This window comes from Erythrolamprus reginae, chromosome 2, assembly GCF_031021105.1.
Source record: "Erythrolamprus reginae isolate rEryReg1 chromosome 2, rEryReg1.hap1, whole genome shotgun sequence".
Classification (NCBI taxonomy): domain Eukaryota; kingdom Metazoa; phylum Chordata; class Lepidosauria; order Squamata; family Dipsadidae; genus Erythrolamprus; species Erythrolamprus reginae.
The window spans coordinates 139,330,148-139,353,291 of NC_091951.1; the positions used below are offsets into that span (position 1 = coordinate 139,330,148).

Here is a 23,144-nt window from a genome sequence, read left to right on the forward strand (position 1 = left end):
CAGGGAAGGATCGGAGAGGCTGTCTGCGGGGACCCCCTAGGACAGATGAAATGGCTGCCAGATGACGCCGGAGGGTGCTGGTGGAAAGACCTTTATGGAAGCCTTGCATAAGGAAGGAAATAATTCTGTGTATGGGGATGCACAGAGGGGAGAGACCTTCCTGTAGACACCACTGGTGAAACTTGGACCACGTGTGGTCGTAGATTCGATTGGTCGAGCCCCTCCTGGCCTTTAGAATGACCTCCACTGAATCGGGGTCATGACCACGCAGTTCTAAATCTCTCCTGATAACAGCCAGGCGGTGAGGTGGAACCACTCCGGGTCTGGATGGAAAGAGGCCCCCTGCCGCAGCATATCCCCCGAAACGGGGAGTCGCCAAGGGTCCTGGACGGACAGCTGTTGGAGATCCGCGAACCAGGGCCGGCGGGGCCAATGAGGGGCGATTAAGATTACTCGGGCCCTCTCGGTGAGGACCTTGTGAATCACGTCCGGGAGGATTGGAATTGGAGGAAATGCGTAGAGTAGGCCTGGAGGCCATGGACTCCGGAGGGCATTGATTGCTTCCGCTCCCGGGGATGGAAATCTGGAATAGAAGCGAGGGAGTTGGGCGTTCGCATTGGTCGCGAAGAGATCCAGGACTGGTAGGCCGAATCTGAGGGTGATTTGATGGAACAGGTCTTGATGGAGGTTCCACTCTCCTGGGTCTATCGTTGCTCGGGATAGCCAATCCGCCTGGACGTTGAGACTCCCCGAGATGTGATCGGCTAGGAGCGACTGGAGATGTTTTTCCGCCCAAAGGCCCAACTTGAGGGCCTCCCTCATGAGAGCCTTGGATCTCGTGCCCCCCTGTCTGCAGATATGGCTTTTTGTGGCAATGTTGTCGGTGAGAATGAGAACGTGCCGGTTGGGAATGCGAGGAGAGAAATGCTTCAGAGCCAGGGAAACGGCTCTTAACTCTAGCCAATTGATTGGCCTGGAAGCTTCCTCCGGGGACCACGTGCCCTGGGCTATCATCCCCTGGGCGTGGGCGCCCCATCCCGATAGACTGGCATCTGTGGTGATGACAAATTGATCCGGGCACCTGAACGGGGATCCTCTGTCCATGGCCGGAGACTTCCACCACTTGAAGGATCTGCGAACACTCAGTGGGATGACAATGCGTCGATTTGAGTTGCTGTGCCCCGATCTCTGAAAAGGCAACAGTAGCCACTGGAGTTCCCTAGCATGAAGGCGAGCCCAGGGAATGATGCCTATGCAAGACACCATCTTCCCCAAAAGGGAAGATAGAGTAACTATGGATACTGAAGGATTAGATAAAATGTTAGAAATTAACTCCACTATACTGAGTTTTCTCTCGGGAGAGAGAAAAACCTGGGAGGATTTTGAATCAATAATGGATCCCAGGTGAGAAATGGAAGTGGATGGTTGGAGGTGACTTTTATCAAAGTTGATGGAAAATCCATGGTCCTGAAGGACTGACATGGTGACAGAAAGGTCTGTTTTCACTCTCTCTAGGGAGTTCCCATGAATTAAAATATCATCAAGATAACATAAAATGTGGATGGGAGACGCCCGGATATAGGCCGCCAGGGACCCCAAGAGCTTTGTAAAGACCCGAGGGGCCGAGGAAAGGCCAAATGGCATCGCCCTATACTGGAAATGCCTGCCTTGAAAGGAAAAACGTAAAAATTTTCTGTGGCATTTGGCTATAGGAATGTGAAGGTAGGCCTCAGTGAGGTCTAAGGAGACCATGAAATCTCCCGAGTGAATGGCGGCCAAAATAGAAGACAAGGAGTGCATCTTAAACTTCCTATATTTGATGAATAGGTTTAGTTTCTTTAAATCCAAAATGGCTCTCCAACCTCCGGAGGACTTTGGAACCATAAATAGGATGGAGTAAAAACCTAGGCCCTTCTGACCGGAAGGGACCGGTTGAATGGCTCTGATGGACAAAAGATGAGAAATGGCCTCCTCCATACGGTTACAATCTGAGGATGACCTGGGAGAAGGGCAGGAAATAAAACGTTTAGGGGGAGGAGAAATAAATTCTAAAAGAAGGCCTGTTTGAACAGTGTCAATGACCCAAGGGTCCTTGGAGGTGAGACGCCAATTAGAGGCGAAATGAGCTAGGCGACCCCCTATGGGAATGGAGGTAAGATTACCATCTAGGTTTTTTTGAAGCCCTGTTAGAGGAAGCTCCCCTTTGGAAACGAAACCCTCTACCCCTGGAGTTCCTACCTTGGGAACGAAAGCGGGGGGAATACTGACCTGGAGATCTCTGATAGGAAGCCGCTTGATCTTGCTGGCGCCCTGGGCGACGAAAGGACTGCGTTTTGGTAACCTTTTTGGTGGTTGGACCCAAAACCTTCTTCTTGTCCGTGGTCTCCGTGAGGAGTGGATCCAGAAGATCACCGAAGAGAAGGTCGCGCTTTAAGGGGCCCTGGGATAACTGCCACTTTTGGCGAACTCCCGCTTGCCAAGGGCGAATCCATAGGAGTCTTCTTGCCGTTGTAGAGGCTGCAATAGACTTAGCAGAAAATCTAGTAGATTGCAAGGTGGCATCAGCCACGTACTGGGCAGCTGCAAAGACCTTGTTGAAGTCTTGTTGACCTCTCAAGTCATCGGGAGGAATGTGCTGTTGAAGTTGGCGAAGCCACAGCAGCATGGCTCTGGAGAAGAAGGAGGCCGCTGCAGAACTTTTAATGGCCCAGGAATCAGCGGTGAATCCTCTTTTGAGCATTTGCTCGATGCGCTTGTCCTCTGGGCGGAGGACTTCCTCCGCCTCGCCTGGCACAGCCGCTGCCGAGTGAAGAATCTTGACAGGTTCATCTGGTTTGGGAAAGGATAGAAGCTCTTCGTAGGAAGAGGAAAGTTTATACAACTTTCTGTCCTTGGTGGAGGGATTAAGGCCAGAGGCTGGAAAATCCCACTGTTTGAGTAAGGCATCTTTAAACAATTTAGGCATAGGAATTACCTCGTTATCCTCCTGTTCCTCTGTGAAGTAAGGTAAATTCTCCTCCGGGGGATCAGTGGAAGTGGAGGCTTGTTTCTCCTGGGCCGCTAATCCCGTAGAAATTCTAGCTTTGAGGAGGAGAGATTTGAATAGTTGAGAAGGAAAAATAGTAATTGGAGGAGGGACTTTTATTTGGGATTCCTCATCCTCTGATAAGCCCTGAAAAGGGTCTTCATCCTCCTCTACATCCTCATATTCATCCTGGGAGGATTCTGAATCATCCTGAATAGGAGCTCTGACCGCTGGGGAAGAACCCAAGGGGCGGGAGGAACGAGAAGGAGGAAGAGGTAAAGGAAGCTCATTGATGGTGGAGAGTTTGGCATCAATGGCTTTGGACAACACAGCAAAAATAGATTGGAACTCAGGAGGTAAACTGGAAATATCAGCAGAAATGGCAGAAGAATCCCTAAAGGCCTGGGAGGATCCTGGCTGGGGGGAATCTTCAATAATATCTGGTTCCTCTGGACCTATGCCCCATAGGTTAGGTTGGGGTCTGTCTAGGTTTGGCTCATCCAGAGATAACACAGGGACCCCAGAAGGAGGCAGACTAGAGGCCTCTGGTGGGTCTTGACTACTGATTACTTGGGCCTGCACTTTCAAACGTTTTGCTGATTTGTCATGGATTTTTTGTAGGGCTAGGTCCCTTCTCTTCTCGGCCCTGGTGACCTTGGTCGAGGGGCGGGCCCCTGGAGAAGAGGAGGAAGAGGCCTGGGGGATACTAGTAATCTCATCGCCTGTAGGCCTGGCCTCTCTGGGACCTTTAGTTGTGCCTCTCTTGGGAAAAGTAGCCATAGTCTGACAATTAACAGAAGACAAGGCTGAGCCAATAACTGAATTATAAGGAGAAGATTTCAAGGACTTCCCAAGAGGAATGGATCCTGCTTCGAGGCCTCGAAGCTGCTGAAACGTGAGGACAATCTGGGCAAACCCAGAGTTCGTGCCCCCAAATCCAGCGGGGCCAGCCTCCCTAAACTTTGTAATTAAGTAAACCAAGGCACTCTGGTTGGAGGCTTAGCCGGTGGAGAATTTAGCCTGGGACCCCCAAGGCCCGCTCCCGGATCCACGCGGTGGACTGAGGCCTACGCGGCTGGCAGAAGGCCAACACAAGAGGCCTAGATTTTAAAAAAGGGCGCGAAGGCCTTCGCGCCGAAAAGATCGCTCCGTAGAATTTCTTAAGGGAAAAGCGATCGACTAAGTCCAGGAGACTAGAAGGCGTCTCACTCCGCAGGAGGTTTTTTATAAGCCCTTAAATATTTGTATACAATAAATAATCAATAATTCAATGGATAAATACTTGCACCAGGACCTCCAGGCCAAAGGATTAGAAGAATCCACAAGCGGCCGCAGGAATCGTAACCGGCAAAACCGCCGGGGGAAAACGAAACCGCAACTTCTCCCAAGGAAAAAAGCCGAGCCGCTTTTTTTCTTTTTTTCTTTTAAACGGCTGGCGCAATTAGTGCAAGTAATTAAATAAAGACAATAAATCTTACTACTTTTTGAAGGAAAGATCGAAGGGAAGGTGTTAGAATGTTGAACGAGCTATCACAATACAACCGCAGGATATGCGAACTGAGCGAATTCTGGGGAAGGGGCGGATCCGGCAAGCTTTTTTAATACTAGGCTCAGTTCCACCGGATTGGACATGAGCAACCCATGTGACTGCTGGACCCGCTCCTTCAGTACGGAGAAATGGTATCTAAGCTAATAATAAATACATCCATCTTGTACCAACTGAGTTAGAAAAACTGAATCATTACAGAGAGAGGGTCATTAAGAGTGGACTATGTATACATAAATTTAGTTCTGAAAACCTATCTAAGGTTGTGGGTTAGTTTTCCCTGTTTTAAATTTTGTAAAGCCATATATGCTCTTATCAATGTTATTGTTCCAATGACAATAACAAATGGCTATGTATAATATGTTATAAACTTAAATGCCTTCATCTATGTTGGTATTCCATGTACAAGAATATGTATTGTTACAAACTCTGATAAATAAGGGGAGAAGCTGTTGATTAAACAAGCAGAATTATATACAACCTATCCTAATGATTTGATTGTGCAATGGTCCGTAAAAACATCAATTTTTATCTGGAAGTGAGTTAATTGCATAGATTTACTCTTTATATCAAGTGAGACTAATGCATCATCAACAGTTTTATGTTAAATTATTATCAGAATTATTTCAATAATTTAATTATTGTAAGGAAAATATTATCTTCAGAGCGAATTTTAAAAGTTGGTTCAACTCTTCATTTTGATTATCAATAGATGTCATTAATTGCTTAAAACATATTAACAAGTTGTATCTGCATACTTTTTAGAGCTGACCAAAATATAAATCAAGTTAAACACATCAGTTAAATATTGTTCAATTATTTTACCTTTTCATGGTAACAACTTATATTTTTAATGCATATGTCCTTTCTTCAACTTCATGCTGCTACTTCTGTATTCCACTCCATTATGCCATACTCCTGGTTTGTAAAAATTGAGAAATCACCAATCTGAATGCCAGAATTAGAAAAGTATGTACAAACTTGTACTTAAACTTAAGGTTTCTTGGTGTGTGTGTGTGTGGGTGTGTGTGTGTGTGTGTGTGTGTGTGTAATATATGGAGCATTAAGAGACAATACAAAATATGATGAAGATGAATCAGCAGAGTCAAGCCAGGGCAAAAAAAAAAAAGAAAGAAAAGTAACGGGGAATGAACACAAGAATGAATCAATAAATTAGAAACAACAAGAGCTAGCAGAAGAAGGAAAAGTCAATAGATATGTCAAAGGTAAGCAATTGAGGGAATACAGCTATGACATTAATGGTTTTTTTTAAAAAACCACAGGGAAAGAATTCCTAATTTCTGCCACAAAGAATTGATTTATTTTGTAGACTGGATTTTTAAACATACATTTCCATTTTACTAACATGCTTGCATGATACTCATAAAAAAATAAGAAATAATAAAATATAATGCTGAGAACTATAGGCCAATATCCAGTAAATAAGAAAACGTTGCATACAATGCCAGGGTGACCAAATAGCCCTGCCTTCCACAGCTGAAGAAAAACTAGAAATAATTGATAATATGATGATCTGGTTTCAGATTTTAGAGGCCCCTTCCACCCACCCATGTGACATAATTTCAGTCCTCTGATGGAATTACCATTTGAAGCAGTAAAATAGATAAATGGCTCAGAAACATTACCTTGCTAAGATGCCTTCAGAATAACTCCCTTTCTATTTGCCATCTCATTAACAAGGGGATGCTGGGAACAAGTCTACTGTGTGAATCATCTATTTTCTCTGTCCTTACTACAATCCTATTAAAGGCAATGACAAGATTGAAGGAGGGAATCAACTGGGCACCAGCATTTGCCTGATCATAGTATAAATTGTCAGCAAACTTAACTGAACTGGAACATCTTCTAAATAACTATACTAACTAGAAATACAGTGAACCCTCGAGTTTCGCGTCCTCAAGGATCGCGAAAGGGCTATTTCGCTAGTTTGCAACCCGGAAGTAAACTCCACCATCTGCGCATGCATGCCCTTCCACGCATACGTAGATGGTGGAGTTTCCCCGCCGGGCAGAGGCTTCCCTGGGTCTTCCCCCTCTTGCCCCGGTAAGACCCCAGCGGCGGTGGGCTGGAGCGAGAGCTTGGGGCACCCTAGCTCCGCTTCCCAGCTGGGAAGCGGAGCCGGCAAAAGCGTGGGCGGGCGGGCGGTGCGCGCGAGCTTGGGGCAGCCTAGCTCCGCTCCCCAGCTGGGAAGCGGATCTAGGGAGTCCCCACCGCGCGCGCGTTGCTGGGGAAAGCGCGCGCGCTTGGGAACATCCCAGCTTCGCTCCCCAGCTGGGAAGCGGATCTAGGGAGTCCCCACCGCGCGCGCGTTGCTGGGGAAAGCGCGCGCACTTGGGAACATCCCAGCTTCGCTCCCAGCTGGGGAGCGGATCTAGGGAGTCCCCACCGCGCGCGCGTTGCTGGGGAAAGCGCGCGCGCTTGGGAACATCCCAGCTTCGCTCCCAGCTGGGGAGCGGATCTAGGGAGTCCCCACCGCGCGCGCGTTGCTGGGGAAAGCGCGCGCGCTTGGGAACATCCCAGCTTCGCTCCCAGCTGGGGAGCGGATCTAGGGAGTCCCCACCGCGCGCGCGTTGCTGGGGAAAGCGCGCGCGCTTGGGAACATCCCAGCTTCGCTCCCAGCTGGGGAGCGGATCTAGGGAGTCCCCACCGCGCGCGCGTTGCTGGGGAAAGCGCGCGCGCTTGGGAACATCCCAGCTTCGCTCCCAGCTGGGGAGCGGATCTAGGGAGTCCCCACCGCGCGCGCGTTGCTGGGGAAAGCGCGCGCGCTTGGGAACATCCCAGCTTCGCTCCCAGCTGGGGAGCGGATCTAGGGAGTCCCCACCGCGCGCGCGTTGCTGGGGAAAGCGCGCGCGCTTGGGAGGATGTTCCCAAGCGCGCGCGCTTTCCCCAGCAACGCGCGCGCGGTGGGGACTCCCTAGATCCGCTCCCCAGCTGGGAGCGAAGCTGGGATGTTCCCAAGCGCGCGCGCTTTCCCCAGCAACGCGCGCGCGGTGGGGACTCCCTAGATCCGCTCCCCAGCTGGGAGCGAAGCTGGGATGTTCCCAAGCGCGCGCGCTTTCCCCAGCAACGCGCGCGCGGTGGGGACTCCCTAGATCCGCTCCCCAGCTGGGAGCGAAGCTGGGATGTTCCCAAGCGCGCGCGCTTTCCCCAGCAACGCGCGCGCGGTGGGGACTCCCTAGATCCGCTTCCCAGCTGGGGAGCGAAGCTGGGATGTTCCCAAGCGCGCGCGCTTTCCCCAGCAATGCGCGCGCGGTGGGGACTCCCTAGATCCGCTTCCCAGCTGGGGAGCGAAGCTGGGATGTTCCCAAGCGAGCGGGCACCCAGGGAAGCCGTTGCGCGAGCAACGGGGTGGGCGGGCGAAGGGCGGTCGGCAGTAGAAGCAAAAACACCATCTGCGCACGTGCAGATGGTGTTTTTACTTCCGCACCGCTACTTCGCTAAAAATCAATCATCGCGTGGGGTCCTGGAACGGAACCCTCGCGATGATCGAGGGTTCACTGTATACACAAACAGATAGGCATTCTATTGTGATATGATGCACTATAAGAGTGATGGTGAACCTATGGCACGGGTGCCACAGGTGGCACGCGGAGCCATATCTGCTGGCACGTGAGCTGTTGCCCTAGCTCAGCTCCAATATGCATGTGTGTGCCGGCCAGCTGATTTTTGACTTGCACAGAGGCTCTGGGAGGGTGTTTTTGGCTTCCAGAGACACTCCAGACAGAAGGGGGAAGGTATTTTATCCTCCCCCAGCTTCAGGGAAGCCTCTGGACCCTGGGGAGGATGAAACACGAGCCTACTGGGTCCACCAGAAGTTGGGAAGCAGGCAGTTTCCAGCCTCCACAGGCCCTCCGGGGGATGGAGGAAGGTGTTTTCACCCTCCGCAGGCACTGAATTATTGATGTGGGCACTCGCGCACACATGATAGCATGCGTATATGCTCTTTCGGCACCCAAGGGGAAAAAAGGTACGCCATCACTGCACTATAAGAAGGAAACGAGGCAAGATGATGTACTACTTAATACAGGTAGACCTCTACTTATAACCACAATTGAGCCCAAAATTTCTGTTGCTAAATGAATTTTGCCCCCTTTTACAACCTTTCTTTTGTACAGTTAAATGCAATATCAATTGTACTTAAGTCAGTGACGTTGTCAAGTGAATCTTGCTTTCCAATTGTCTTTCCTTGTCTGATCACAAAAGTTGATCACATGACCCAGAACGGTGCAACCATCACAAATGAGTCACTTGCCAAATATCCAAATTCTGATCATGTGATCATGTTATATGAAAAACTTTCACAACTCACTTTTTTCAGTCCTGCTATAACTTTGAACTGTCACTAAATGCCCTGTTGTAAGCTGAAGAGACCATCTTTACTGTTGAAGTGTTTGCAGACATGAACAAATAAACACAAGAATCCTGATTTACTGTATATTTTGCAAGTTTTACATAAACCCTTGATAATTCAGTCTAAGCAAGAAGTGCTACAGAAGGTTAAATAATTTTTTCCAAAGCACTGTATTTGTATCCAGATGAATCTGTAAAGGAGATCTGGATATGTTATTTCCTATTACTTTTCTCAATAGAAGCTTTCATCAAATGCAGAAGCTTTTGACCAGTTAAGCATTACCAATTAAGAAAGACATCAAGCAAATAGTGGTACAAATATCATTCACATAAAAGTTGTCTTATATAGCTATGCCTGCATGTTATAAATGCAGATGGTGGTGCAAAATACTTGATTACCATCCTACTTGCAAATAGTTGCTAACTGAGATACTGTAGTTTGCTAAACAAGAGCAAGTGCACTTCATTTAAAAGTACTGTATATCCACTGCATAGGAAAAATAAAGCAGAAGAAAGCTGATATTCTGACAAGCATTCTAGAATTCTAAACATAATGGTAGTAAGTAACTGCACTACTTCAATCTGACCACATCCATTAGGCCAGTCATTTAAGTGAATATGCCCTTAATATGGTCTCAAATCTGAAACCTGTCTATTTGTTAATTCATGCTATTTATTTAAACTATGCATGTTCAGGTCCAGGCCACAATGATCGAAAAGGAATTGTCTTGGGCTACATATAAATATACAGGTAATACACAGATACAAGCGTTCCCTTAGCGATTGTTCAAAGTTACATGATAAGCACCCCCTAGTGTTTATGAACAAATCCTGAAACTACAAATCTTGCAGCAACACGGCATTGTTCATCTTTACAAACAACTGCAGAGACTCTGCAACATTCATCCAGCACATTGCATGTCAAAATGGAGTTTCTGAGGGTGGATATGCCCATCTAATGCTCAGTTCAGGCCTACACCTGGCCCCCAATAGCTCCATTTTGGCCTACAATGGGGTGGGGAAGGCCCACAGAATGTGTGTCGGAGGGATGGATGCAGCTATGAGACAGGAGAGGAGACTGCTTGCTAGATGTTCACAAGGTCAGTGACCCGGCACGGCAAGTTGCCAGTGTTTTACATTAGGCTCCCAATGACTCCCTGCTTACTGTCTATCTGACTGTTACGCAAAGGGATCCTCAAAGCTGCTTTTTTATAAAAGGTAGCTGAGGAGATTATTCTCTGGCGCTATCTGGTGGCCGAATATGGAGACTGACAGTGTTATGCTTCCTGGTTGGATCAGACAAAGAATGGGAAGTGAAGGAATTTCCCCCAGGAGGCTCTGTCTGCCTCCTTCTCTCAGTTTGCCTCTCTGTCTTGGAAATCTCTTTCTCCAGAACCTTTTGGCATCTATTTTCTCACCCTTAGAGGCTTTTCTAGAATGCAAGGCTTCAGCTCCTATTTGGGAAGCCACTGCTTTGCTGCCCGCTCATGATGCTGATGCATCTTTTTGCTTAACATTGGGCTGTGCTGTACTTTCTTCCTCACTCCCATGAGCCATCTGGTGGTTCTCTGAGGCAGCAGTATCCTCAATACTTTGATTCCCCTGCTGGGGAGGCATCAACGAGTCTGCGCTGAAAAGCATACTAAACATCAGCTCTGTTTGAAAGAACAGGAAAAGCGGGGAGGATGTTGGCAACTGAAGCCTTTGAGGGGACAATGCTTGCCTTCTCACACCACCCACAAAAGGCCCTCCAGGTAGCATTGTAGATGCAGGTAGTGGAGGGTCTTTGTGAAGCCTGTATAGATTTGACGACTCTAGAGGATAGAGTGTCCTCCCTCAAGTGACTCACCCAAGCACCAGGTGGTCAGTTTGAACTACTGAGGGTCCAGGTGGATCAACGATCCCTGATTGAGGGATACTTTGCTCTGAGGGAACCTTCAGGGCGGAGACACTGAAAAGCTGAGCAGACTGACAAACCACGGCCTGAGAGGCCAGTAGGAGGTGACGAAGATGACTTCAACTTTTTCCTCTAAGATGTTCCGTATTACCCAAGGTATGAGTGGAAGTGGTGGAAATGCGTATAATAGGCCATTGAGGCAAGGAATCTGGAGAGCGTTGGTTCACAGCGCTCCTGGGGGTCGCAAAGTGGGTGACGTATCTGCAGAGTTGAGCATTGCTTGGGGTAGCAATAAGGTCTACTTCCGGGAGGCCAAAGATGTCCGTCACTTTCCGGAATAGGGCCGGGTGTAGACGCCACTCGGTATGGTCCACAGAGGCTTGGCTGAACCAGTATGTCTGCACATTGGGAACACCTTCCACCCGAAGGGAGAGGAGGTGTTGTTCCTCCCAAAGTGTTAGTTGATGCGCCTCCTCCATCAATGACTTGGACTGGTTTCCGCCCTGGCAATTTACATAAGCCTTGGCGGCAATGTTGTCCGTCATCATCAATACATGATGGCCGGCAACCATCAGGCAGAAATGATGGAGGGCTAGATAGATTGGCCGAACATCCAGACCTTGGACCATTTGGGAAGCTATATGTACAGCCCATCAAACTTGCATCCATTGTAAGGACCATCCGATCTGGGTACCAAAACTGGCTGCCCTTGGAGAGAGCTTGAGATCCCATCATGTGAGGGACGCAATGACTTTCGGTGATAGATGAAGCCTGGCTGAGAAATGCCCGACAGACCTCTAAAACAGGAAGAGGAAACACTGAAGGTCTCAGGAGTGAACATGGGCCCAGGGAATAATTGTGAAAGTGGAAACCATTTTGCCTAGTAGCTTTGCTAAAACCACTAATGATGCAGACTGAACTCTCTTAATGCTGGTAACCATTTGTCGAATGCTAGTTTGATCATCTGGGAAGAGATACACCCCACCCTTCACCAAGTCAATTACAGCCCCTAAATGGAGCAATCTGGAAGATGGTGACCGGTGGATCTTTTGCAGATTAACGGAGAACCCATAGTGTCGCAGGACCTGAATGATAGTCTCCCAAGTTCTTCTGAGCCTGAGAGGGGGATGACGATTGAATTAAGATATCATCTAGGTAGCACTGGATATGCATGGGTAAGGTCCTTAAAACTGCTGTGAGAGCTGCCAGTAATTGAGTGAACACCCTAGGAGCTGAGGAAAGCCTAAACGTCATTGCCCTATACTGATGAGCTCCACCAAAGTGGAATCTCAGATACTGTCTATGGTGCGGAACAATTGGCATGTGTAAATACAATGTCCCCTCGCCACTTTGCGGTTCACCTTTGGCGGACTTGGGGCATCGTGGGATTTTATAAAATATTAATGAAAAAACATATCGCGGATTTTCGCTACTTCGCGGGTTTTTTCGGAATTTGATCTGCGGAAAATATATATATTTGATGAATTTTTACATGACAAAATCCCCAAATGTATAAAAATATATTTAAAATATTAATTCTAACAATAAAGGAATGTTATAAATCAAAAAATATTACAAACTACAGTAAATAGTGCATATTTACTCAGTGGATGAGTACAGTACACACTGGAAACAAGAAGCAGCATCGCCCACCTGAGACGCTATTTGCCTACATGAGATTGTAATTAACACACAATTGGTTGATTGATGGAGAAGTGACCAACCAGAGAGCGCAGCTTTGTATCCCAAAGCCTGATTGGCTCAGTACAGTAGCGCATTGTTTACTTTTCGTCTGTGCGCAGTTTCCCCTCTCTGAGTCTGCATCTACATTTGGCCATTTCATATGGAGCATCGTTTCATCACGTAGGTTTAGGAATTTGAAACATTTTACAGTAAGTGTAAAAGTACAATACATACGCAGAACAGCGTGGGAATGGTTATTAAGGGAATGGGAAAGGTTTATGTAGCGTAAGTGTGTGGGGGAAGGTTTATAAAGCCTTAAAATATAGCTTCCCTACTTTGCGGATTTTCATTTACCGCGGGTGGTCCTGGAACATAACATCTGCGATAAATGAGGGAACACTGTATACCTCTATAAGATCACTAGAAGAGAGGAAGTCGCCATCCTGACACCCTCCAAAATAGTTGTAATTGAATGCATGCTAAGGAGGAATGGTTGGCATAACCGTCCTCACTGAGTGACTGAGTGAACAAGCTGTCAAGGATAGTAACAAGGGTGGGACCTGAACAGCTTTGACAGACTCAGTCCAATCAGAGAGCAGACGGAGTTAACCCATTCCTGGATGCTTTATCCACAATGAAAGAGAATAAAGTTTACCCTTGGAAGGAAACCACACAAACTATTATTTGGTAAAATAGTTTCTTTTTGATTAACCCTAATCATCACATTATTTATCAAATGGCTATATCACTCTTCTCATTATCTAAGTGACTCTGGATAGTTAATAGATTAGAACCATAAAACTTTATAAAAAAGACATATTAAAAGATATTTGGAACGGGAAGCTCTTGTGCAACTAAAACTTATTTTCATATGTGCTTTCTCTGATAAAAGACTGAATATAATCAACCAACACAATAAAGCCCAAGATACACAGTTAGCAAGCCAAACCTTCCAATGCAGAAAAGAAAGAAATATTACCTTGAAGTAGAGCTTATTGCCAATTACTCCCTCTAGTAACTACGCTCTAATATCCATTTCTGGCATAGAACAATGAAGTATAATTCTGTAAGAATAATTAATTAGATCAGTATCAAAATAAAGATGTGAAGAAGAAAAATATTCTATTCCTAACATTTAAATTTGGATCTTAACTTGATTTTTTTGGCCCTAATTATATGCCTTAAAAAACCTGCTTTTTTTTTAAGATGAAGGTTTATGATAAACACATAGTAATTTATTTAGACCAAAGATTTATCTATTCTCAACAAACAATTCTTAAAGCTTACAAGCAGGTATTAAATTAAACTCCCAAGCATTGAAATATAACTTTAGCAGTTAATTCAGCTAATCTGAATATAACTGTACATAGACATCTTCATAACTTTTGCCCTTTAAGCTCCTTATTTATTTATTGCATTTATATACTCGATATTGAGATTTGATCTAACATTGGAGGACATTAAGACCAATCCATTGCTGGACAGATGACTCTCTGCATGTCTTTTGATTCACTGCAATCATCCCTTCTGTACGGGAAACAAGAGCCCATTCAACTGGCAAGCCTCAGGTGACTGATGGTCTTAATGGGATTTCAGGGAGACCTGCGGAGCTGGTTCACAGTTCAGTTCAGGCCTAGTCACTCACTACCTGTCATGGCAGGCACCTGGTGCCTTGGATCATATTGCTCCTAAACAGCCTCTTCTTGTTCGTTGGTCCTAGGATGTATCTTGGTTTACCAAGAAGCTCCAGGATATGAATAATTAGAAAAGTTGTGGTGGTTCCTTTGTGAAGTGAGTATCTGACCAGACACAGTTAAGTCAGTATCAGGAATTATTTTCATGGTGAAAAGGGTAGCAAAATGTCAATTATTTTTTCCTGTTTTTATTCCATCTTCTGATAGCCATTCAGCAGCTGTTTAGAGTAACTCTATCCTTACTGAATAGGGGCCCCTCAAAACATCTAATGGGCCCTATGTGGATTATCTCATGAATAAAATCACTCAGATTGACCTCAACTTGGACTATGAATGAGCAGAGAAAGCTGAGTGATGCCAGAGAAAGTAGACAAGATTCTCTGTGCTATCAGCTCAGCCACCTATTTATCAGATCGAGACCTGCCCTTGGATTCTAGGAGGAGGCAGAGTGATCCATGACTAGGCCCAGGAGCAAAGGATGGTACTTCCTGCCTTCAAAGATGTAATAGTGTGCCGCCTCAAAAGGCCATCTTTGGACAGATTTCTGTAATGGACTATGTAGATGATCTTGGGGAACACTGGGAAGAGCTGTTGCTTAGAAAACAATCAGACAAGAGGGTCAAGATCCTCTCAATGGCTTAATAGTTAGAGAAAGAAACTAGCTTCTAAGGGGGCCAGAGCAGCGTTTCCCAACCGGTGTGCCGCGGCACACTGGTGTGCCGCGAGACATCTCCAGGTGTGCCGCCTGGGCGGGGCGCTGCGGTGCCTCTGAACTCTCCGCTCCTGCCCGATGCCGCGGTTTCTGGCGCTCTCCTGCTGGGCCCCAAAGAAGGAAGGCAGGAAGGAGAGCTCCATTCTTCGTGCAGGCAGTCGCGGGGAGATGGCAGGGGGGGGGGCGGCTAAAGCGGCCCCGGGCACCGTTCCCTGTAGGCTTTTCCAGGGGCGCGCAGGAGAGCGCCAGAAACCGCGGCATTGGGCAGGAGCGGAGAGTTCAGAGGCACCGCAGCGCCCCGCCCAGGCGACAGGGAAGCTTCAGCTGGGCCGCGGCATCGAGCAGGAACCGGGAGGTCGGAGGCACCGGCACGGCAGCGCCCGCCCAGCTGAAGCTTCCCTGTCGTCATTGGCAAGTGTCCTTTGGGGCCCGGCGGGAGGGCACTGGCGGTGGGAGCGGGGGGGGCGCGGCTGCAGCGGCGCAGGCAGTCGCGGGGAGATGGCGGGGGGGCGGCTAAAGCGGCCCCGGGCACCGTTCCCTGTAGGTGGCCCTGTAGGCTTTTTCCAGGGGCGCGCAGGGAGCCGCGGCCACCCGCCCGCCTACCGGATTTCCCTCCGCGCGGTTGGGGAGGTGGATTCACCGCCCCCGCCAGCCCGATCTCCCTCCGTGGGGGGGTGGGGGGCGACGAACCAACGACCGGGGGCTGTCCGTCCGTGTTGGGTGGTGCAGGGCAGGCACAGGCAGCCCCAGGGGAGAACAAGGGAGGGAGAGAAAGGAAAGAGAGAGTAAGGGAGGAAGAGAAAATTGAATGAAGGAGGGAGAGAAAGAAAGAGTAAGAAGTAGAAAGGATAGAGATAAAGGAAGAGAAAGAGGGGGAGAAAGGAAAGAGGGAGGGAGGTGGGAGAGAAAATTGAATGAAGGAGGGAGAGAAAGAAAGAGTAAGAAGTAGAAAGGATAGAGAAAAAGGAAGAGAAAGGGAGGGAGAGAAAGGAAAGAGGGAGGAAGGGGGGGGAGAGAAAATTGAATGAAGGAGGGAGAGAAAGAAAGAGTAAGAAGTAGAAAGGATAGAGAAAAAGGAAGAGAAAGGGAGGGAGAGAAAGGAAAGAGGGAGGAAGGGGGGGAGAGAAAATTGAATGAAGGAGGGAGAGAAAGAAAGAGTAAGAAGTAGAAAGGATAGAGAAAAAGGAAGAGAAAGGGAGGGAGAGAAAGGAAAGAGGGAGGAAGGGAGGGAGAGAAAATTGAATGAAGGAGGGAGAGAAAGAAAGAGTAAGAAGTAGAAAGGATAGAGAAAAAGGAAGAGAAAGGGAGGGGGAAAAGGGAAAGAGGGAGGGAGGGGGAGAGAAAGAAGATATGAAGGAGGGAGAAAAAGAAAGAGAGATAGGAAGGAAAGAGGGAGAGAAAGGAATGAGAGAGAAAGGGAGGGAGAGAAAGGGAATGAAAGAGGGAGAAGGGGTGAGAGATAGAAAGGATAGACAGAAAGGGAGAGAAAGGAAAGAGAGAAAGGGAGGGAGAGGAAGGAAAGAGATGAGAGAGGAAGGAGACAGAAAGAGAGGAAGGAAGGAAGAGAGAAAGAAAGAGGGATGGAGAGAGAAAGGAAGGAAGAGAGAGAAAGAGGGAGGGAGAGAGAAATAGAGCGAAAGGGAGGAAGAGATATTTTTTTTGTCCAAACTTTTTTTAGCGCCCCCCCCCCCCCATGTTCCCCAGGATTTTGAAAATATGAAAAATGTGCCGCGGCTCCAAAAAGGTTGGGAAACACTGGGCCAGAGGATAATCAATTCATCAAAAATGGAGCAAAGACCATCTTTACTGGACATTTTGGAATTTTGGTCTTTAAAATTACTTGATATGATGGGTCATGTGGCAATGAAGTTGCTGAAGAACAAACTAACTATGGAAGTATAAAACCGATGCACAATTCACTGTTTAAAGGAGATGAACAATTATTAGGCCACAAAAGTGGTTTCGGTAACTTGTTCCTACCGGATCCATAATACTGGCAGATCTAGTACTTACTAGTCTGTTAAAAAGTACTTTGAGTGATTTTTTTTTTAATGAAAAATTTAACTGAGGTTTTTAACGTTGTGGAATATTCTTGGGTTAAAAGACAAATACAAAAGAGGCTCTGGGACTATATTGGAAGGATTTAAAAATTAAGACTTAAAATTTGGGGAAGGGTTAGGGAATTGGCTTATTCAATCAAATTAAAATATAAAATTAGTTTTATTTTTGTTTCCTTTACTGCATGTTTGCTAATAAAGAACAAGCGAAAATGATTTTGCTTTTTTTTTAACTATGTGATGAATTATGGGGAGAGGATAGTATCTGTTGTATAAGAGATGGCAATAAGCTATTAAAATTATTTTCACTTCCTAGAATGAAAGGGAAAGTTACTATCTTCTCCCTCCCTTTTGACACTTGTCCCCCCCCTTTCCCCGTTTTTTATCCTTCCATTTTTAAAGTGTAAACCTGACATAAAATAAGGCACCGTAATTATTAACTATTGACTACAGAGTTTCAGATAATGCTGAAACAGGGCTACGAATAAAACAAGTAAAATGAGTCAACTAAAACCTCATGCCCTAGTCAACTGGCAGCTCTCTACATGAGGCTGACGTTGAAGATCATCTGGAGGCTTCAACTGGTGTGCCTCAGTAAGCCCATGCAGCACTCTTGCTTCATGAGCTGTACTAGCTACTAATTTATTCCAAGTATCACATAGCTGTCTCCCATAACCCATCGGATTCAATCCCGCTGCACTGGTGCATTTAGGTTCCTTCAATTAAAGAGTATCATCTCTTAGGACCCCAGAAACACAACTTCTCTGTGGCAGCACCTGCACTCTGGAACTAGGTTCACTCCAAGATCTGAATAACTTCCACTCTACTGTTATTTAGAAGAGCCATGAAGACTTGGCTCTTCACAGAAGCCTTAGACAAAGCAGAGTGAGACTCCTTACTTCATTATGCTTGCCATTTAAAAAAACAACACACCTCTTATTTGATTGTTGTGAGCTGCTCAAAATCATTGAGTTACGCAGAATACAAGCTTAGTATATCACTATTATTATTCTAGCAAAATCAGCCGATAGAAATTAAAAGAAAATTATTATCTAGCATAATCCCATATAGTGTATGATTCCTTCATAGGATGTAGAGAGGTTGTAATCTTTTTGACTATTTTTGATCCCCAAGGCACAACAGAAATCATCATACATTTCTCCCAATCTTAATTAAGAGTTAATTCCATTTTTATGTATGATTTGTTCACATATTATCCAAATTTTCATGATTAAGCAAGTTTGATACATGCCATCTGATTAACCCAGCTTTTCTTCTTTTTTCATACTGGTGTGATGAATAAGCAGCTGAACTAGGTTTCAACAATGCAACAAGAAACAGCTCAAAAGGAGAATCTCTTGTTTATTTAGGTAATCACCTGGTAGAAAAACTGATATTTATCCTAACTTATGAAGTAGCATGACATTTGTTTGGACCATTCATAAAGTACAATACTAATCTCAGGGAAAAATAAATTCCAGATCCTTTCAAACAAATATTTAAGAATCATATTAAGAATTGTTAGGTCAGATTTAGTGTTCAATAAAAAGATGTACTTATGCGAAACCATGAGTGCTGTTCAAATCTGCTTTGTAAGATTGAGGGTCCGTGGATCAAAATTTACAAAGAAAAATTTAAATACTATGAAAATATTTCATGCTTTCCATTATCAATTATCAGTCCCAGAAATTATAAAATAGGCTGTAAAATTAACTACAGTATCAACATTAACCTTTTTAAACTGCAAGTGATTTTATTCTAGCTTATTTCCTTATGCTGAAAGACTAGGACTATCAGAACAAAAAATCCTAATAATTACTGCCTAACAAAAATTATATGGAAATCAGGAAAAATATATTACAACCAACATTTATTCCATTTATCAAATATATAATAAAACATTTAAAACCGAAATTGATCCTTTAAAGATTTTAAAATAATTTACAAAACGATATCTTGGTGCACGACACAAAAGGCACTGTTTGTTGTTGCAGACTTTAAGCAAAACTTGGCACCAAATGTCTGATGTTACTATCATATTATATCACTTATTAATTAAATAAACTTACAAACAGCAGGATGAGAAATTGGGTTTGTTGCAAAACCATGTTTTTACTGCATAGGGATCTTCAATCATACTGTTAAAGACTGAATGCTATGCAACTTGTTTTTCATACTAATACTATTGCTGTGTATTTCATCATCTTGGTATCAATTCTTTGGTACAATGTTAAGCATTAAAAGGACAATTGAGGATCCCAAGGTATCTCTGCTTTGTTAAATGGGGAAAAAACTAAATGAAAGCATTCTGTGTTAATCTCTAAAACCAGAGAAAACTGTACTTCAGTTTCCATGGCAGACTCACTATAGTCCATATTTTTAAAATTGTGAACCATCCACAGTCAGCATAGAGTTGGATAGACCCAAAATAGAAATAAATAAATAGAATCCTAGTTCTTTTTTACACATAATTGGAAGTGTCCACAGGGTTTCATTTTTCCATCAATAATCAGATTCCGTTTATGGTTTTAATTATTAAAAATATAAATAAAATAAAATAAGATAAAATAAAGTCTTGCTGGATCATAATACAATACTCTAGCAATGACAAATCGGAAATAAATCATGGGTCCTTTTTTGTTTTGATAAAGCATCTGTCAAGGTTCCTCCCTTGTGACAAATATGCTTCATGCTTTATTTGTAAAACAGGATAAAAGGGGGAGGGACCACATCAACATCCAGCTCACATAAGAATATTGGAGAATTTAGCAAGATGCAGGGAAAGATAAGAGAAGACAATGATAGAATCACACGTAATTACCAATTGTCTCAAATAAATAGGTTCCAACCAGTCTACAAAACATCTTTGAAAAACGCGGCGTATAATAGGGTGATGTGTGCGGGACTCCAGATCCCCACATGACAACACTGACAACAGAGCTGCCACCTGTCTGCGTATGGTGTTGGGAGATAGGGCCCTGTTCAGCCTGTCCTGAAGGAATTCAAGGATCTGGGCAACGGATACAGAGGTGGGATTAATGTTGTCCTTGGAGCATCAGCTATGAAGTCTTTGAAGTCAGGTCATAGATTCTGTTATCTGATGGCCTTCTACAGGCCTAGATTGTCCTGATCGCCCTGTCTCAGAATCCTCCTCTCAAATGCCATATTTGAGTTGAAGCCATTGTGGTTCTGGGTAAACTACAGCCCTCTTGATTGAGGGATATTCTGTCCTGAGGAATACTCCACGGCTTGGATACAGACAAACTGACCAGATCTGCAGTGGAACAGTAGGATTGATACACGGAGGTATGCCTCTGTCAGATCTATGGATGTTAAGTCACCATCCCGGATACTCTCCAGAATGGACTGAAGAGACTGCATCTTGAACTGCTTGTAGATCAGATGGTCGTTTAACCTTTTTAGATCTTGTCTTGAGACAGGAGAGTAAAGGATGCTAAGGCTGCCACAAAGTCTGACTACCATTGGTAACTGTAGCTCCTTAGGGAATGCTGCAGCTATATTATAAAATTTCTTGTCATTCCCATTTGGATTGCGGTAGGTTCCTGGGTGAATCCACTATCTCCAGACCACATCATAGAACAATTGGGATGAAAGGATCTCCCCACTCTCCACTGTTGGCTCTGTAAAGACGAGCTCATTTGGGTCTGGTAACCACAATGCTGGCTCTGATATACTTGGCTGAGCTCCCATGTGGCCTGTGGTCTTGGCTTTAAACAGGAGGGTTTTAAATAGGGCTGGGTAAAAAAGCCCTGTGAGAGCTGAGGGGCTCAGGATCTAACCCCTCATCCTCTGAGAGTATTAGCTCTCTCTGGTTTTCCTTTCCTGAAAGCCAGTCTTTACTCTGTAGGGTTGAAGTGGGAGAGTGAGTTGGTTCGCCAAGTCTGCATGAACCTGAGGTATCAGGTGTTGACTATCTCTAGGGATCAGTATGATGCCACAGAATCAGCTTCGTTTCCTTGCGGCAATGCTGCAATGCTGCAGCAATCCCCTGCATTATGGAGATCAGGAGTTTCATTTGCTCAGAAATTTGTCGTTGGTTCTCGCCTGTGGGGGAGACCCGCTGCTGTGGGGGTAAATGTGGCCTCAGGGCAGATTGCCTTTTTAAAAAAATAGACTCCCAATGACTCTCTGCTGGCAGTCTATTTGACTGTGACACAAAGGGATCCTCCTTGCTGCGTCTCCTGTTGTATTGATAGGAGGCTTTTTGGTCCCTGCTCGATAGGAGCCAGGGCATCCGCCACTGAAAAGAGCACCAATTTTGCCTCTGTTTGAATAAGCCGGAAAGTGATGGAAGCACCAGGGGAAACAAAGACACCAGCCACATTGCTTTACAGCTATGCTGGTTGGCACTTAGTCGTTGTAGTGGTTGTGCCAATCAAGCTGGAAGCAAGCCAAATTGTAGTGCTGGCTGTGCTGGCCAGACCAGGGTAGCCAGCTGAGTTATTGGAGTGGTTGATTTTCCTTATAACAGTTGATCACTGCACCAGCAGTTGTTGTTTGCTCAAAAACCGCATCGTTTGCTGAAAAACAGCTGATGGGAGCTGCTCCGTTCTCCCACCGAATGGCTGATTGCTTAAGCGACTGTAACATTCACCCGGAAATCGCAGTGTTCTCCTGATTTGCTGAATCGGCTGTATTGCTTGCCCGAAAACATTCTCACGCCAAACAATTGGTCGCTGCGGTAGCTATATTGCTCGCCCACAAATCTTGTCATTCAAATCCAAAAAAGTTAACTCTGCCTTTTGCTTTGAAGAGCTCTTCTTAAAAGGCACCTCTCTTGGGCTAAGACTGAGTCAAAAATGGGAACCCCATCAAGAGAGGTGTTGCTGCAAAGTTTAAAAGGACTCTGGACAGAAAGGCAGAGCTAACCCATTCTTTGGATTCTCTGTTCAGCACACTGGAGAATTACTCATTCCTGTAATCAGCTGTACCAAGAAATACTGTCATAAATATCTTCACCATATATAACCTGCCTCACATTAGTCAGACAATCATTTTTATATCTTAATTTTCTGCCAATTCTTTTGTGTGTACCTACAGAGTTCCAATGTTCTGAAGGCAATTTTTCAATTTTTCAATGAAATTATATTCAAGTAAGAAGTCGATTTCCACCACCATTGTCTCTAAAAGAACTGGAGGGTGCTTTAACTGAAGAATGAGCTAAAATTCCTTTGGAAACAATTCACAATTTGTATGAATCAATACCTGGGAAAATTGAGGCTGTATTTCCCACAAAAGGTGGACCAACACCATATTAAAAGATATTTTGATGATTTTTCAAGGTGTTTCCATTTTTTGTTCACCCCCTGTAGGTCATACAGAGCACTGCAGAGTGCTTCTGGGGGCCAGGGAGGATGAAAACATAATGTGCAAAGGGTTCAGGAGCCCCAAAATGCCTGTATTTATTAATTAATTTATTAATTTATTATGATGATGATGATGATGATGATGATGATGATGTCAACACAACACATCAAACAAGATCACTATATGTTAGATTTCATATTTCATCACCAGTCGGGTGCTTCCCAAGCACCTAGGACTGCGTGATGTAGGAGCGAATTATGTTTGCCGATCCCAGTAAAGCGGCCTTTTGCAATTGACAGATGGAGATTTTGTCAATTCCGGTGGTTTTCAAATGTCCGCTGAGATCCTTTGGCACTGCGCCCAGCGTTCCAAGTACCACTGGGACCACTTTCACTGGCTTATGCCAGAGTCATTGCAGCTCGATTTTTAGATCTTCGTATTTCACTAATTTCTCTAGCTGCTTCTCCTCAATTCTGCTGTCTCCTGGGATTGCAATGTCAATGATCCATGCTTTCTTTTCCTCCACAATCAGGATGTCTGGTGTGTTATGCTTCAGAATTCGGTCAATCTGAAGTCGGAAGTCCCACAGTAGTTTTGCTTGCTCATTTTCGACCACTTTTTCGGGCTTATGATCCCACCAGTTCTTTGCCACTGGTAGATGGTAGTTCTGGCACAGGTTCCAGTGGATTATCTGTGCCACAGCATCGTGTCTATGCCTGTAGTCAGTCTGTGCGATCTTTTTGCAGCAACTGAGTATGTGATCGATTGTTTCATCTGTTTCTTTACAGAGTCTGTACTTTGGATCGTCTGTTGATTTTTCAATTCTGGCTT

General features: G+C 45.2%; 1 protein-coding gene across 6 annotated transcripts in view; it reads right to left on the reverse strand.

The window, feature by feature from the left end:
• The window catches only part of BRD4 (bromodomain containing 4), a 91,530-nt gene extending 77,188 nt beyond the window's left edge, over positions 1–14,342 (reverse strand). The window contains exons 1-3 of one of the 6 annotated variants that reach the window (XM_070739643.1): positions 13,502–13,589; positions 6,218–6,332; positions 5,397–5,489 (exon numbers count right to left, since the gene is read on the reverse strand). In XM_070739643.1, the coding sequence (XP_070595744.1) occupies positions 5,397–5,404 (8 nt within the window). In that variant the 5' untranslated portion in view covers positions 5,405–5,489; positions 6,218–6,332; positions 13,502–13,589. Of the gene's footprint in view, positions 1–5,396; positions 5,490–6,217; positions 6,333–13,501 lie in introns of all 6 variants that reach the window. The other 5 variants (XM_070739641.1, XM_070739642.1, XM_070739640.1 and 2 more) reach the window with 5 other exon arrangements.
• Positions 14,343–23,144: the final 8,802 nt, after the last annotated feature.